This window comes from Entelurus aequoreus, linkage group LG14, assembly GCF_033978785.1.
Source record: "Entelurus aequoreus isolate RoL-2023_Sb linkage group LG14, RoL_Eaeq_v1.1, whole genome shotgun sequence".
Classification (NCBI taxonomy): Eukaryota; Metazoa; Chordata; class Actinopteri; order Syngnathiformes; family Syngnathidae; genus Entelurus; species Entelurus aequoreus.
The window spans coordinates 54,733,147-54,745,860 of record NC_084744.1 but is presented as its reverse complement, the minus strand read 5'-3'; the positions used below and the strand labels follow the sequence as shown (position 1 = coordinate 54,745,860).

Sequence of the window (12,714 nt, the reverse complement as noted above, 5' to 3'; positions counted from 1 at the left end):
GGTGAAAAATGTGGAAATGGTTGAAGTTTGAAAAATGGCCAGTTTGTTTTGATTGGGAAAAATGTCCCGGAAAACCTGGAATTCTGGGAAATTTGGGGAATTTGTCAAGGGAATGGTTTGAATCGGACGAAAAAAGTGGAAGTTATAGCGCATCAAAATCTGGAGAAGAAGAAGGAGAAGAATTTAAATAAAAAATAGATGAATTTTGGTGTAGAAAACCATAATGGAAATAGGGCTCTGAAAAACCAGGAATTCTGGAAAATCCTGGAATTTTTTTTAACTTGGAAAAGGTGAAGTTTGAATTTTCCTGAATGGTGAAATATGTTAAAGGTGGAATGGGTTGAATAGGTTGAAAAATGTGGAAATGTTGGAAGTTTGAAAAACGGCCAATTCGTTTTTGAATGGGAAAAATGTCCCGGAAAAGGTGGAATTCTGGGAATTTGGGGAATTTGTCAAGGGAAAGCCCGCGATTGGAATGGTTTGAATCGGACGAAAAAAGTGGAAGGTAGAGCACGCCAAAATCTGGAAAAGAAGAAGAAGAATTTGAATAAAAAATAGATGAATTTTGATGTAGAAAACCATATTAATGGAAATAGGGCTCTGAAAAACCAGGAATTCTGGAAGATCCTGGAATTTTTTTTAACTTAGAAAAGGGGAAGTTTTAATTTCCTAAATGGTGGAATGTGTTACAGGTGGAATGGGTTGAATAGGTTGAAAAATGTGGAAATGGTAGAGGTTTGAAAAATGGCCAATTAATTTTGAATGGGAATAATTTCCCGGAAAAGCTGGAAATCTGGGAATTCTTGGAATTTGTCAAGGGAAAGCCTGCGATTCCTGAATAGGCTGAACAGTTTGAAGTTGGAACGGTTTGAATCGGGTGAAAAATGGCCAATTCATTTTGAATGGGGAAAAAGCAAAAAAAAAAGGAATTTTGGAAAACCCGGGAATTTTTGGGGTTGAAATTGTCAAAGTAAAGCACATAATTCATGAACAGGCTGAATATTTTGAAGTTGGAACAGTTTGAATTAGAAGAAAAATGTGGAAGTTGTGGAACTTTGAAGAATATTCCATTGATTTCAATGGGAATTTCAGATAACATTGGGAATTTCAGGAAAAGCGGGAATATTTTTAAAAAAGTTTTTAAAAAAATTGAATGGTCTGAATGAGTTGAAATCGTTGGTGTTGAAATTTTCCAAATCGGTTGTCAAATGTTGAAGTTGTAACATGTTGAATTGAGAAATGGTATTACGGAATTCATGGAATTTCGGGAAAACCGGGAATTCTTCCAGTTCAAAAAACAAGTTTGTTTTTTGTCCTGATTAAGAGGAATGTTATGACGGTGGAACGGTTGAAGTGGGTTGAAAAATGTGGGAGGAGTAGTCGCCAGAAAAAAGGGTGGAAATGGGGCTCTGGAAAACCAGGAATTCTGAAAAATCCTGGAGTTTTTTGGAACTTAGAAAAGAGGAAGTTTGAATTTCCTGAATGGTGGAATATGTTAAAGGTGGAATGGGTTGAATAGGTTGAAAAATGTGGAAGTTTGAAAAACGGCCAATTCATTTTCAATGGGAAAAATGTCCCGGAAAAGCTGGAATTCTGGGAAATCTGGGAAATCTTGGGAATTTGTCAAGGGAAAGCCCGCGATTCCCGAATAGGCTGAACAGTTTGAAGTTGGAACGGTTTGAATCGGGTGAAAAATGTGCAAGGGAGAACGCGCCAAAACCTGGAGAATAGTCATAATAATAAATTGAATAAATAGATGAATTTTGGTGTAGAAAACCAAATATCTGGTTTGTGTGCATACACAAGATGCAGGATTGTCTCATGTCAACAGGTTAGAAAAAAGGTCTTTTCAAAGTGGATACATAATGATAACCACACACATCGTAATACTTCAAACTTTTAGTAATACAGAAGTAAAAAAGCTGAGTTACTGACCAGGGGCTCTTTGGTTTTGACCAGACTGACAATCTTGACTGAGTCGTCTTCGTCGTCCGTTACGCAGTCGGGGATTGGAGGCAATGTTGGCTCGTAGTCTCTCTGCGCTACTGCATCATGGACATATAGAAGACTCTGCACAACAAGGTACACACAACCGTCACCATGCACATCTGCATTCATTCACTATAACGTACTACCTATTTATTAGCTATGCTTTCTTAATGGCTGGACCACAGTAGTCTGCAGTTTTATTGCGTCCCAATACTGTCCCGTAATGTTTTTACACAGATATTTATTACCTATAGGTTTGTTTTTCTTTTTGAAAGGCATGTTCAGTGTTGGGACTACTGTAACGCCGTTAGTTTCGGCGGTAACTAGTAATCTAACGCGTTATTTTTTATTTTTCAGTAACTCAGTTACCGTTACTAAATGATGCGTTACTGCATTATTTTACATTACTTTTAATGTAGTATAAAGTGTGTTAGTGTCGTAGTTCTGATCCTTCTTGTGTCACAAACCGGAGAAGAGAGACCTGTTTAATCTCCATCCATCCATCCATTTTATACCGCTTGTCCCTTTCGGGGTCGCTGGAGCCTATCTCAGCTGCATTCTGGCGGAAGGCAGTGTACACCCTGGACAAGTCCCCACCTCATCGCAGGGCCAACACAGATAGACATACAACATTCTCTTATTATTATAATCAAATGACAGCAGTCATTTCCAGTTCTAAAATAAGTGTTTAGGCCCACTTACAATGACAATAACAACAAATATTGTTTTTCATGAACTGTGTACTTGTATTGTTTGTCTGGGTGGAGGTCCTGCTTTGGAAATAATGTGTACCCCTTTCAGACATTGCATTTAGTTCCCATTAAAACATTCACATGTTGCACAATGAGATGTAAGCAGGGGATCATGTGTACATTCCTGCAACTTCCTGTTTGTAAAAAATATATATTTACGAGTATTTATTTAATATACTAACAGCATTTCATGATTAATATTTATAAATTAAGATTCCTAATAAATGACACTAGAATAAGCACACATTTGATTGGTAAATCATAGTGTAAGGACCTGGAATGACACTTTATGTGTGGTGTTGGAGTTGTCCGACTTTTTGTGTGGCTGTAAACGCATCACTGGCTAAGTGCCATATGTGCATGTGTTGGCGCAAGTGAGAAAGAGCGAGCGGCTGCTGTTGATCTAACAAAGTTGCTTTTGGTCTGGTTTGTACTGCGGAAAATGACCACTTTTGCTAGATATCATTTTTTTTACTAATGTTTTGGTGATGTGTTTTTGGCCGACAATTTAGAGTTTTGCTCAGTAAAGTGATGGATGGAATTCATGTCCTCAAAGCGTCTCGACAGACGTTACAATATTTGAACAATGATGACAAAAACTGTTTTCTCTGTCGTGTCCGTGTCGTGTTGAAAATTGTTATGCGCTTATTTTTTTATTTGATTTTGTGCGTGGCATAGATTTGCCGTGCGCAGAGGACGATTGAGCAGTGCGCAATTGCACAGGCGCGCACCTTAGAGGGAACGTTGCTGTCAATTCTCTTATATACTCTTTCATCCTAGACTTCTAGAGTGTTTGACTATCACATCACTCTAAATGTATAGACTATAAAGTTCACAAACATAAAGAGGGATCCTAGTGGGCCAGGCCAATCTTTCCTTATCTCTAAACTAAAACTGGGGAAATGTGTAGAGTGTTCTGAGCTTCAGACATGATTTTGTGTCAGAATTATTTGAGGAAAAAATGCCTGGTTAGGCTTTGTGTATGTAAAAATAAAGTTAAAGTACTTATTTGGTTTACAGCTATGTTGTTATTATGCTGTTTGTTACTTATGTATGTTATGTTGCAGCTATTTAAAATAGTTTTGTCAATTTGTTCTGGCCAGAAACAAATTGGCCTTTGTAACATATCTTTGTCTTTGTGTGTTGTATGTAGAGCACATTGCTTAGCAGAGTTCAGTGATGCAAATGCATGTCAAGTTGATCAACACATTGTATTATTCTGCAGTGCAATAACAGTACTGAAATGAAGGCTGAAGGGCATTAATGGGAGCTTTAAAAAAAAAAGAAGAAGAAAAGAAGTAACTAAATAGTTACTTTTCAAAGTAACGCATTACTTTTTGGTGTAAGTAACTGAGTTAGTAACTGAGTTACTTTTGAAATGAAGTAACTAGTAACTATAACTAGTTACTGGTTTTCAGTAACTAACCCAACACTGGGCATGTTACATCTTAGAATTTGATTGATTTCAATTCATTTTAATGAGAGATGTAGATTTTAAATACACGTGTTTTGAGGGTCCGTGTCGGTCCGCGTGCCTTATATTTCCAATTCTGAAACGCAAATACATTTTTTTTTAAAAATTAGGGCAGTTTTTCGATTTTCAACATATATGGCAGATTTTAAAACAAACAAAAAAAGGGTAGATTTTTTTTTAAAATATTGCCATAAAATTGGATTTTGTGCTGTTTTCCTTTTATGGATTAGATTTTTTCCAGATAAACCTAAGAAAAAATGTGAAAAATCTGTGTTATGAAAAATGTAACCGATTTTGTGCTTTTTTCCTTTTTTTTCCAGATAAACACAAAAATCGAAAAAAAAATGCAAAAATGCGTGGTTATCTGTGTGATGACAAATTGAACCGGAAGCAGTATTTTAGCCTTTCCGGTCCGTGTACCTTCCGTTCATTCTATTTCCAATTCTGAAGCGGAAAAAAAAAAAAATTAGGGCGGTTTTTCGATTTTTATTATTTTTATATGGCAGATTTTAAAACAAACAAAAAAAGGTTTGATTTTCATTAAAATATTGCCATAAAATTGGATTGTGTGCTGTTTTGCTTTTATGGATTAGATTTTTCCCATATAAACGCAAAAAAATGTGTTTTAAATTTTGTGGTAAGGGTCGATTTTTTTATTAAAATATTGCCATGAAATTGGATTTTGTGCTGTTTTCCTTTTATGGATTTGATTTTTTCAGGATAAACGCAAAAAAAAATTTGCAAAATCTGTGTGATGGCAAATTGAACCGGTCTGTGTACCTTCCGTTCATTCTATTTCCAATTCTGAAACACAAACTTTAAAAAAAAAATTAGGGCCGTTTTTCGATTTTTTTATTATATATGGCAGATTTTAAAACACACAAAAAAGGGTAAATTTTTAATTAAAATATTGCCATAAAATTGGATTTTGTGATGTTTTCATATTTTGTATTTTATTTTTTCCAGATAAACGCAAAAAAATCTGTGTGATGACAAATTCAACCGATTTTGTGCTGTTTTTCTTTTATAGAGTTTTATTTTTCCAGATAAACACAAAAATCGCAAAAATGCGTGGTTATCTGTGTGATGACAAATTGAACCGGAAACAGTATTTTAGGCTTTCCGGTCCGTGTACCTTCCGTTCATTCTATTTCCAATTCTGAAATGCATATCAAAAAATAAAATTAGGGCCGTTTTTCGATTATTATTATATATGGCAGATTTTAAAACAAACAAAAAAGGTTAGATTTTTTATTAAAATATTGCCATAAAATTGGATTTTGTGCTGTTTTGCTTTTATGGATTTTTATTTTTCCAGATAAACATAAACATTGAATAAATGTTCATCCAAAATGCAAAAATGCGTGGTTATCTGTGATGACAAATTGATCCGGAAGCAGTATTTTAGCCTTTCCTTTGCGTTTAACATGTTTTTAGCATAACGGTAACACCTTTGTTCAGCAGCAGTCCTATATATAAAAAAGTGTAATTAAATAAATAGTTGTCCAACTTTTGTTTCAGAAATGAAAATGGTCCGAAACTTGTTTTTTAGGACGCATGCTAAACAATGATGTTACCGTTGTGCTAAAAACATGCTTAACGCAAAGGAAAGGCTAAAGTACTGCTTCCGGTTCAATTTATCATCACACAGATAAACACGCATTTTTGCATTTGGGATAAACATGAATAAGATTTTTGTGTTTATCTGGAAAAATAAAAATCCATAAAAGGAAAACAGCACAAAATCAAATTTTATGGCAACATTTTAATGAAAATCTTCCCTTTTTTGTTTGTTTTAAAATCTGCCATATATAATAAAAATCGAAAAACGGCCCTAATTTAATTTCTTGATTTGCATTTCAGAATTGGAAGTAAACCTTCTATTTCCAATTCTGAAACGCAAATCAAAAAACAAAATTAGGGCCGTTTTCGATTTTTATTATATATGGCAGATTTTAAAACAAACAAAAAATATTGGAAATAAACCTTCTATTTCCAATTCTGAAACGCAAATCAAAAAATAAAATTACGACTGTTTTTTGATTTTTATTATATATGGCAGATTTTTCAACAAAACAAAAAGGGATTGATTTTCATTTATATATTGCCATAGAGTTTGATTTTGCACTAATTTCCTTTTATGGATTTTTATTTTTCCAGATAAACACAAAAATCGAAAAAATGTTCATCTATTGTTTCAGAAATTAAAATAAAAAAAATGGCCCGAAATGTGTTTTTTGATTTGCATTTAAGAATTGGAAATAGAATGAACGGAAGGTACACGGACGCGTTTCCTTTCCGCTCATTCTACTTCCAATTCTTAAACGCAAATCAAAAAACAAAATTAGGGCCGTTTTTAGATTTTTATTATATATGGCAGATTTTAAAACAAACAAAAAAAGGTTGGTTTTCCTTTGATGGATTAAATTTTTCCCAGATAAAAAAAAACATTTAAAAAAATGTTCATCCAAAATGTAAAAATACGTGTTTATCTGTGTGATGACAAATTTAACCGGAAGAAGTATTTTAGCCTTTTTTTGATTTTTGTGTTTATCTGGAAAAATAAAACTCCATAAAAGGAATATTTGAATGAAAATCAACCCTTTGTTGTTTAAAATCTGTCATATATAATACAAAACGAAAAAATTATATATGGCAGATTTTAAAACAAACTAAAAATATTGGAATTAAACCTTCTATTTCCAATTCTGAAACGCAAATCAAAAAATAAAATTACGGCTGTTTTTAGATTTTTATTATATACGGCAGATTTTTAAACAAACAAAAACGGATTGATTTTCATTAATATATTGCCATAAAATTGGATTTTGCGCTGATTTCCTTTTATGGATTTTCATTTTTCCAGATAAACACAAAAATCTAAAAAATTAGCCGAAATGTGTTTTTTGATTTGCATTTAAGAATTGGAAATAGAATGAACAGAAAGTACACGGGTCCGTGTACTTTCTGTTCATTCTATTTCCAATTAGGGCTGTTTTTTTATTTTTATTATATATGGCAGATTTTTAAACAAACAAAAAGGGATTGATTTTCATTTATATATTGCCATAAAATTTGATTTTGCACTAATTTCCTTTTATGGATTTTTATTTTTCCAGATAAACACAAAAATCGAAAAAATGTTCATCTATTGTTTCAGAAATTAAAATTTAAAAAATGGCCCGAAATGTGTTTTTTGATTTGCATTTAAGAATTGGAAATAGAATGAACAGAAAGTACACGGGTCCGTGTACTTTCTGTTCATTCTATTTCCAATTAGGGCTGTTTTTTGATTTTTATTAATTATGGCAGATTTTAAAACAAACAAAAAAAGGTTGATTTTCCTTAGATAGAAAACAAAAATTTCCAGATAAAAAATACAATTTAAAAAAAATGCAAAATGTAAAAATGTGTGTTTATCTGTGTGATGACAAATTGAACCGGAAGCCGTATTTTAACCTTTTTTCGATTTTTGTGTTTATCTGGAAAAATAAAACTCCATAAAAGGAATATTCTAATGAAAATCAACCCTTTTTGTTTGTTTTAAAATCTGCCATCGATAATAAAAATCAAAAAACTGCCCTAATTTTACTTTTTGATTTGCGTTTCAGAATTGGAAGTAGAATGAACGGAAGGTACACGGAACCGTGTACTTTCCGTTCATTCTATTTTCAATTCTTAAACACAAAATAAAAAAACTAAATTAGGGCCGTTTTTCATTTTTTATTATACAGTATATGGTAGATTTTAAACAACAAAGGGTTGATTTTCATTAAAATATTACCATAACATTTGATTTTCTGCTGTTTTCCTATTATGGATTTGTATTTTTCCAGAAAAACACAAAAATCGAAAAAAAATCGAAAAAAATTGCAAAAATGCGTGGTTATCTGTGTGATGACAAATTGAACCGGAAGCAGTATTTTAGCCTTTCCGGTCTGTGTACCTTCCGTTCATTCTATTTCCAATTCTGAAACGCATATTTAAAAAAACTAAATTAGGGCCCTTTTTTAAAAAATTTTATTATATATGGCAAATTTTAAAACAAACAAAAAAGGGTATATTTTATATTAAAATATTACCATAAAATTAGATTTTGTGCTGTTTTCCTATTATGGATTTTTATTTTTCCATATAAACGAAAAAAAATGGCAAAATCTGTGTGATGACAAATTGAACCGGAAGCAGTATTTAGCCTTTCCGGTCCGTGTACCTTCCGTTCATTCTATTTCCAATTCTGAAACGCAAATAAAAAATAAAAAAATTAGGGCAGTTTTTCAATTTTTATTATGTATGGCAGATTTTAAAACAAACTAAAAAGGGTTGATTTTTATTAAAATATTGCCATAAAATTGGATTTTGTGCTGTTTTGCTTTTATGGATTTGATTTTGCCCAGATAAACGCTAAAAAATGTGCAAAAATTTGTGGTTGTCTGTGTGATGACGCTAAAAATTTGCAAAAATTTGTGGTTGTCTGTGTGAGGATAAATTGAACCGGAAGCAGTATTTTTTCCTATAGTCCGTGTAGCTTTCGTTCATTCTATTTCCAATTCTAAAACGCAAATTTAAAAAAAACTAAATTAGGGCCGTTTTTCGATTTTTATTATATATGGCAGATTTTAAAACAAACAAAAAACGGTTGATTTTCATTAAAATATCGCCATAAAATTGGAGTTTGTGCTGTTTTCCTTTTATGGAGTTTTATTTTTCCAGATAAACACAAAAATCGAAAAAATTTGCAAAAATGCGTGGTTATCTGTGTGATGACAAATTGAACCGGAAGCAGTATTTTAGCCTTTCTGGTCCGTGTACCATCATTCTATTTCCAATTCTGAAAGGCATATGAAAAAAAACAATCAGGGCCGTTTTTCGATTATTACTATATATGGCAGATTTTAAAACAAACAAAAAAGGGTTGATTTTCATAAAAATGCTGTTCTGCTTTTATGGATTTGTATTTTTCCAGATAAACACAAAAAAAATGACCCGAAATGTGTTTTTTGATTTGCATTTAAGAATCGGAAATAGAATGAACGTAAGGTACACGGACCCGTGTACTTTCCGTTTTATTACATATGGTAGATTTTAAACAACAAAGGGTTGATTTTCATTAAAATATCACAATATAAATATTTTGTGCTGTTTTCCTTTTATGGATCTAAGGCCCCTGTCAATCATGGGCCCTTAGGCACTCCTCGCCCCGTACGGCGCTCCTGCGGAAAGAGCAGGTGCACCTACAGCGAGCCTTATTGCCTGATCAAAGGTGATCGGGAGGTGACCGAGTGCAGAAAGTTGGCCTGGCCTGCGTGATGTGATGCATTATAGCACATTAAGGCAAATGCAGCATTTAGCAACATGCCAAAAATGTGGTTATGGTTGGAATGAACAGCCGACCTTTGGACCACCTGCGAGAACTCATGACACCGCCAAGTGTCTCTACTCAAACGTGTCGTGTTTTGAAAGAAACTATGACTGTATAGTCTATTTTCTACCAGACGGGTATTCGTCTTGCCTCGTCAAAATCCCATGTTTGTTCGTCGGAAAACATTATTTTGCCGGAGAAAATGGCTATGTGAAGTTACAGCCGTGGTATTTAGGTCTGGGTGTCACCGTGAACCGTCACTTAGTGTACTTGTTATCCCGGTGTCCGTCAACAGTTGCTCTGCTCGCACGAAAGAAACAAAACGTTTATTCACATGACGGAACCTTAAAACGGCGGCGGTTTCTACGTGTGCGCACCTGAGCCGGGGCCAAGAACAAGCAGGTCATTAGGACTGTTCAAACAAACCTGCGAGTTCTCAGTTCACTCGCAGGGGCGCTTGTGGTCATGTTTCTTTCTACCTGGCCCTCCACGCCGGTGAGAACTAATAAACACAACGCGGTTGAGAGAAAGCAGCGCCTTTCTATTTGGAGAAAGGAGAGGGACAATCAACTTGAGCTAATTTGCCAAGAGTCAGAAAGTAATTGCCAAAGCCTCGTTAACTCCTGGACATGATCAGAGTAGCTCGTTGGATATGAATTCGGGCCTTCAGATTAAGCGTTGGGAATTAGGAGGACCAAAAACCACTGAAGTTGGCACGTTGGGTAAATGGTAGATAAAAACAGAATACAATGATTTGCAAATACTTACACTACCGTTCAAAAGTTTGGGGTCACCCAAACAATTTTGTGGAATAGCCTTCATTTCTAAGAACAAGAATAGACTGTCGAGTTTCAGAAGAAAGTTCTCTTTTTCTGGCCATCTTGAGCGTTTAATTGACCCCACAAATGTGATGCTCCAGAAACTCAATCTGCTCAAAGGAAGGTCAGTTTTGTAGCTTCTGTAACGAGCTAAACTGTTTTCAGATGTGTGAACATGATTGCACAAGGGTTTTCTAATCATCAATTAGCCTTCTGAGCCAATGAGCAAACACATTGTACCGTTAGAACACTGGAGTGATAGTTGCTGGAAATGGGCCTCTATACACCTATGTAGATATTGCACCAAAAACCAGACATTTGCAGCTAGAATAGTCATTTACCACATTAGCAATGTATAGAGTGTATTTCTTTAAAGTTAAGACTAGTTTAAAGTTATCTTCATTGAAAAGTACAGTGCTTTTCCTTCAAAAATAAGGACATTTCCATGTGACCCCAAACTTTTGAACGGTAGTGTATATTCAATTGAATAGACTGCAAAGACAAGATATTTAATGTTCAAACTGAGAAACTTCTTTTTTTGTGTGCAAATAATCATTAACTTAGAATTTTATGGCTGTTGTAACATTGTCTTGCTGAAATAAGCAGGGGCGTCCATGATGACGTTGCTTGGATGGCAACATATGTTGCTTCAAAACCTGTATGTACCTTTCAGCATTAATGGTGCCTTCACAGATGTTTTTTTTGGGGCAAATAATCATTAACTTAGAATTTAATGGCAGCAAAAAAGTTGTCACAGGGGCATTTTTACCACTGTGTTGCATGGCCTTTCCTTTTAACAACACTCAGTATACCTTTGGGAACTGAGGAGACACATTTTTGAAGCTTTTCAGGTGGAATTCTTTCCCATTCTTGCTTGATGTACAGCTTAAGTTGTTCAACAGTCCGGGGGTCTCCGTTGTGGTATTTTAGGCTTCATAATGTGCCACACCTTTTCAATGGGAGGCCAGTCTAGTACCCGCACTCTTTTACTATGTTGTAACACGTGGCTTGGCATTGTCTGTCTGAAATAAGCAGGGGCGTCCATGATAACGTTGCTTGCGAGGCAACATATGTTGCTCCAAAACCTGTATGTACCTTTCAGCATTAATGGCGCCTTCACAGATGTGTAAGTTACCCATGCCTTGGGCACTAATACACCCTCATACCATCACAGATGCTGGCTTTTCAACTTTGCGCCTATAACAATCCGGATGGTTCTTTTCCTCTCTGGTCCGGAGGACACGACGTCCACAGTTTCCAAAATCAATTTGAAATGTGGGCTCGTCAGACCACAGAGCACTTGAACGCATCTTAGATGAGCTCGGGCCCAGCGAACCCGGCGGCGTTTCTGGGTGTTGTTGATAAATGGCTTTCGCTTTGCATTGTAGAGTTTTAACTTGCACTTACAGATGTAGCGACGAACTGTAATTACTGACGGTGGTTTTCTGAAGTGTTCCTGAGCCCATGTGGTGATATCCTTTACACACTGATGTGACTTTTTGATGCAGTACCGCCTGAGGGATCGAAGGTCCATAATATTATCGCTTACGTGCAGTGATTTCTACAGATTCTTTGAACCTTTTGATGATATTACAGACCGTAATTCCTTACAATAGTTTGTTGGGAAATGTTGTTCTTAAACTGTTCGACAATTTGCTCACGCATTTGTCCACAAAGTGGTGACCCTCGCCCCGTCCTTGTTTGTGAATGACTGAGCATTTCATGGAAGCTGCTTTTATACCCAATCATGGCACCCACCTGTTCCCAATTAGCCTGTTCACCTGTGCGACGTTCCAAATAAGTGTTTGACGAGCATTCCTCAACTATCTCAGTCTTTTTTGTCACTTTTCTCGCCGTTCACCCAAGTTTTGCATCATGCAACTTTTACCTTAAAGTGAGGTTTGGAGAACAGGGCCGACAGTTCTTTGACTTCCTCTCTCCATTCATGTTGGACCAGGTCTTCGAGAAACTGGAAATACAAACAACAGGGGGAATGTCATTTATTGTAAGTTTCTGGTCCATCCAGCCATCCATTTGCTATAGCTCGGAGCCTATCCCAGCTGCATTGGGGCGGAAGGCAGGGTACACCCTGGACAAGTCGCCACCTCATCACAGATAGACAGACAACATTCACACACGAGGGTCAGTTTTGTGTTGCCAATCAACCTATCCCCAGGTGCATGTCTTTGGAGGTGGCAGGAAGCCGGCGTACCCGGACGGAACCCACGCTGACATATGCAGTAACATATTGTGTCATTTATCATTCTATTATTTTGTCAACATTATTAAGGACAAGTGGTAGAAAATGAGTTCTTAATC

General features: G+C 35.4%; 1 protein-coding gene across 1 annotated transcript in view; it reads right to left on the bottom strand.

The window, feature by feature from the left end:
• The window catches only part of LOC133664299 (MAGUK p55 subfamily member 7-like), an 88,035-nt gene that overhangs the window by 57,164 nt on the left and 18,157 nt on the right, over positions 1-12,714 (bottom strand). Inside the window, exons 3-4 of the mRNA XM_062068807.1 lie at positions 12,284-12,364; positions 1,936-2,070 (exon numbers count right to left, since the gene is read on the bottom strand). Of these exons, the coding sequence (XP_061924791.1) occupies positions 1,936-2,070; positions 12,284-12,364 (216 nt within the window). The remainder of the gene's footprint in view (positions 1-1,935; positions 2,071-12,283; positions 12,365-12,714) is intronic.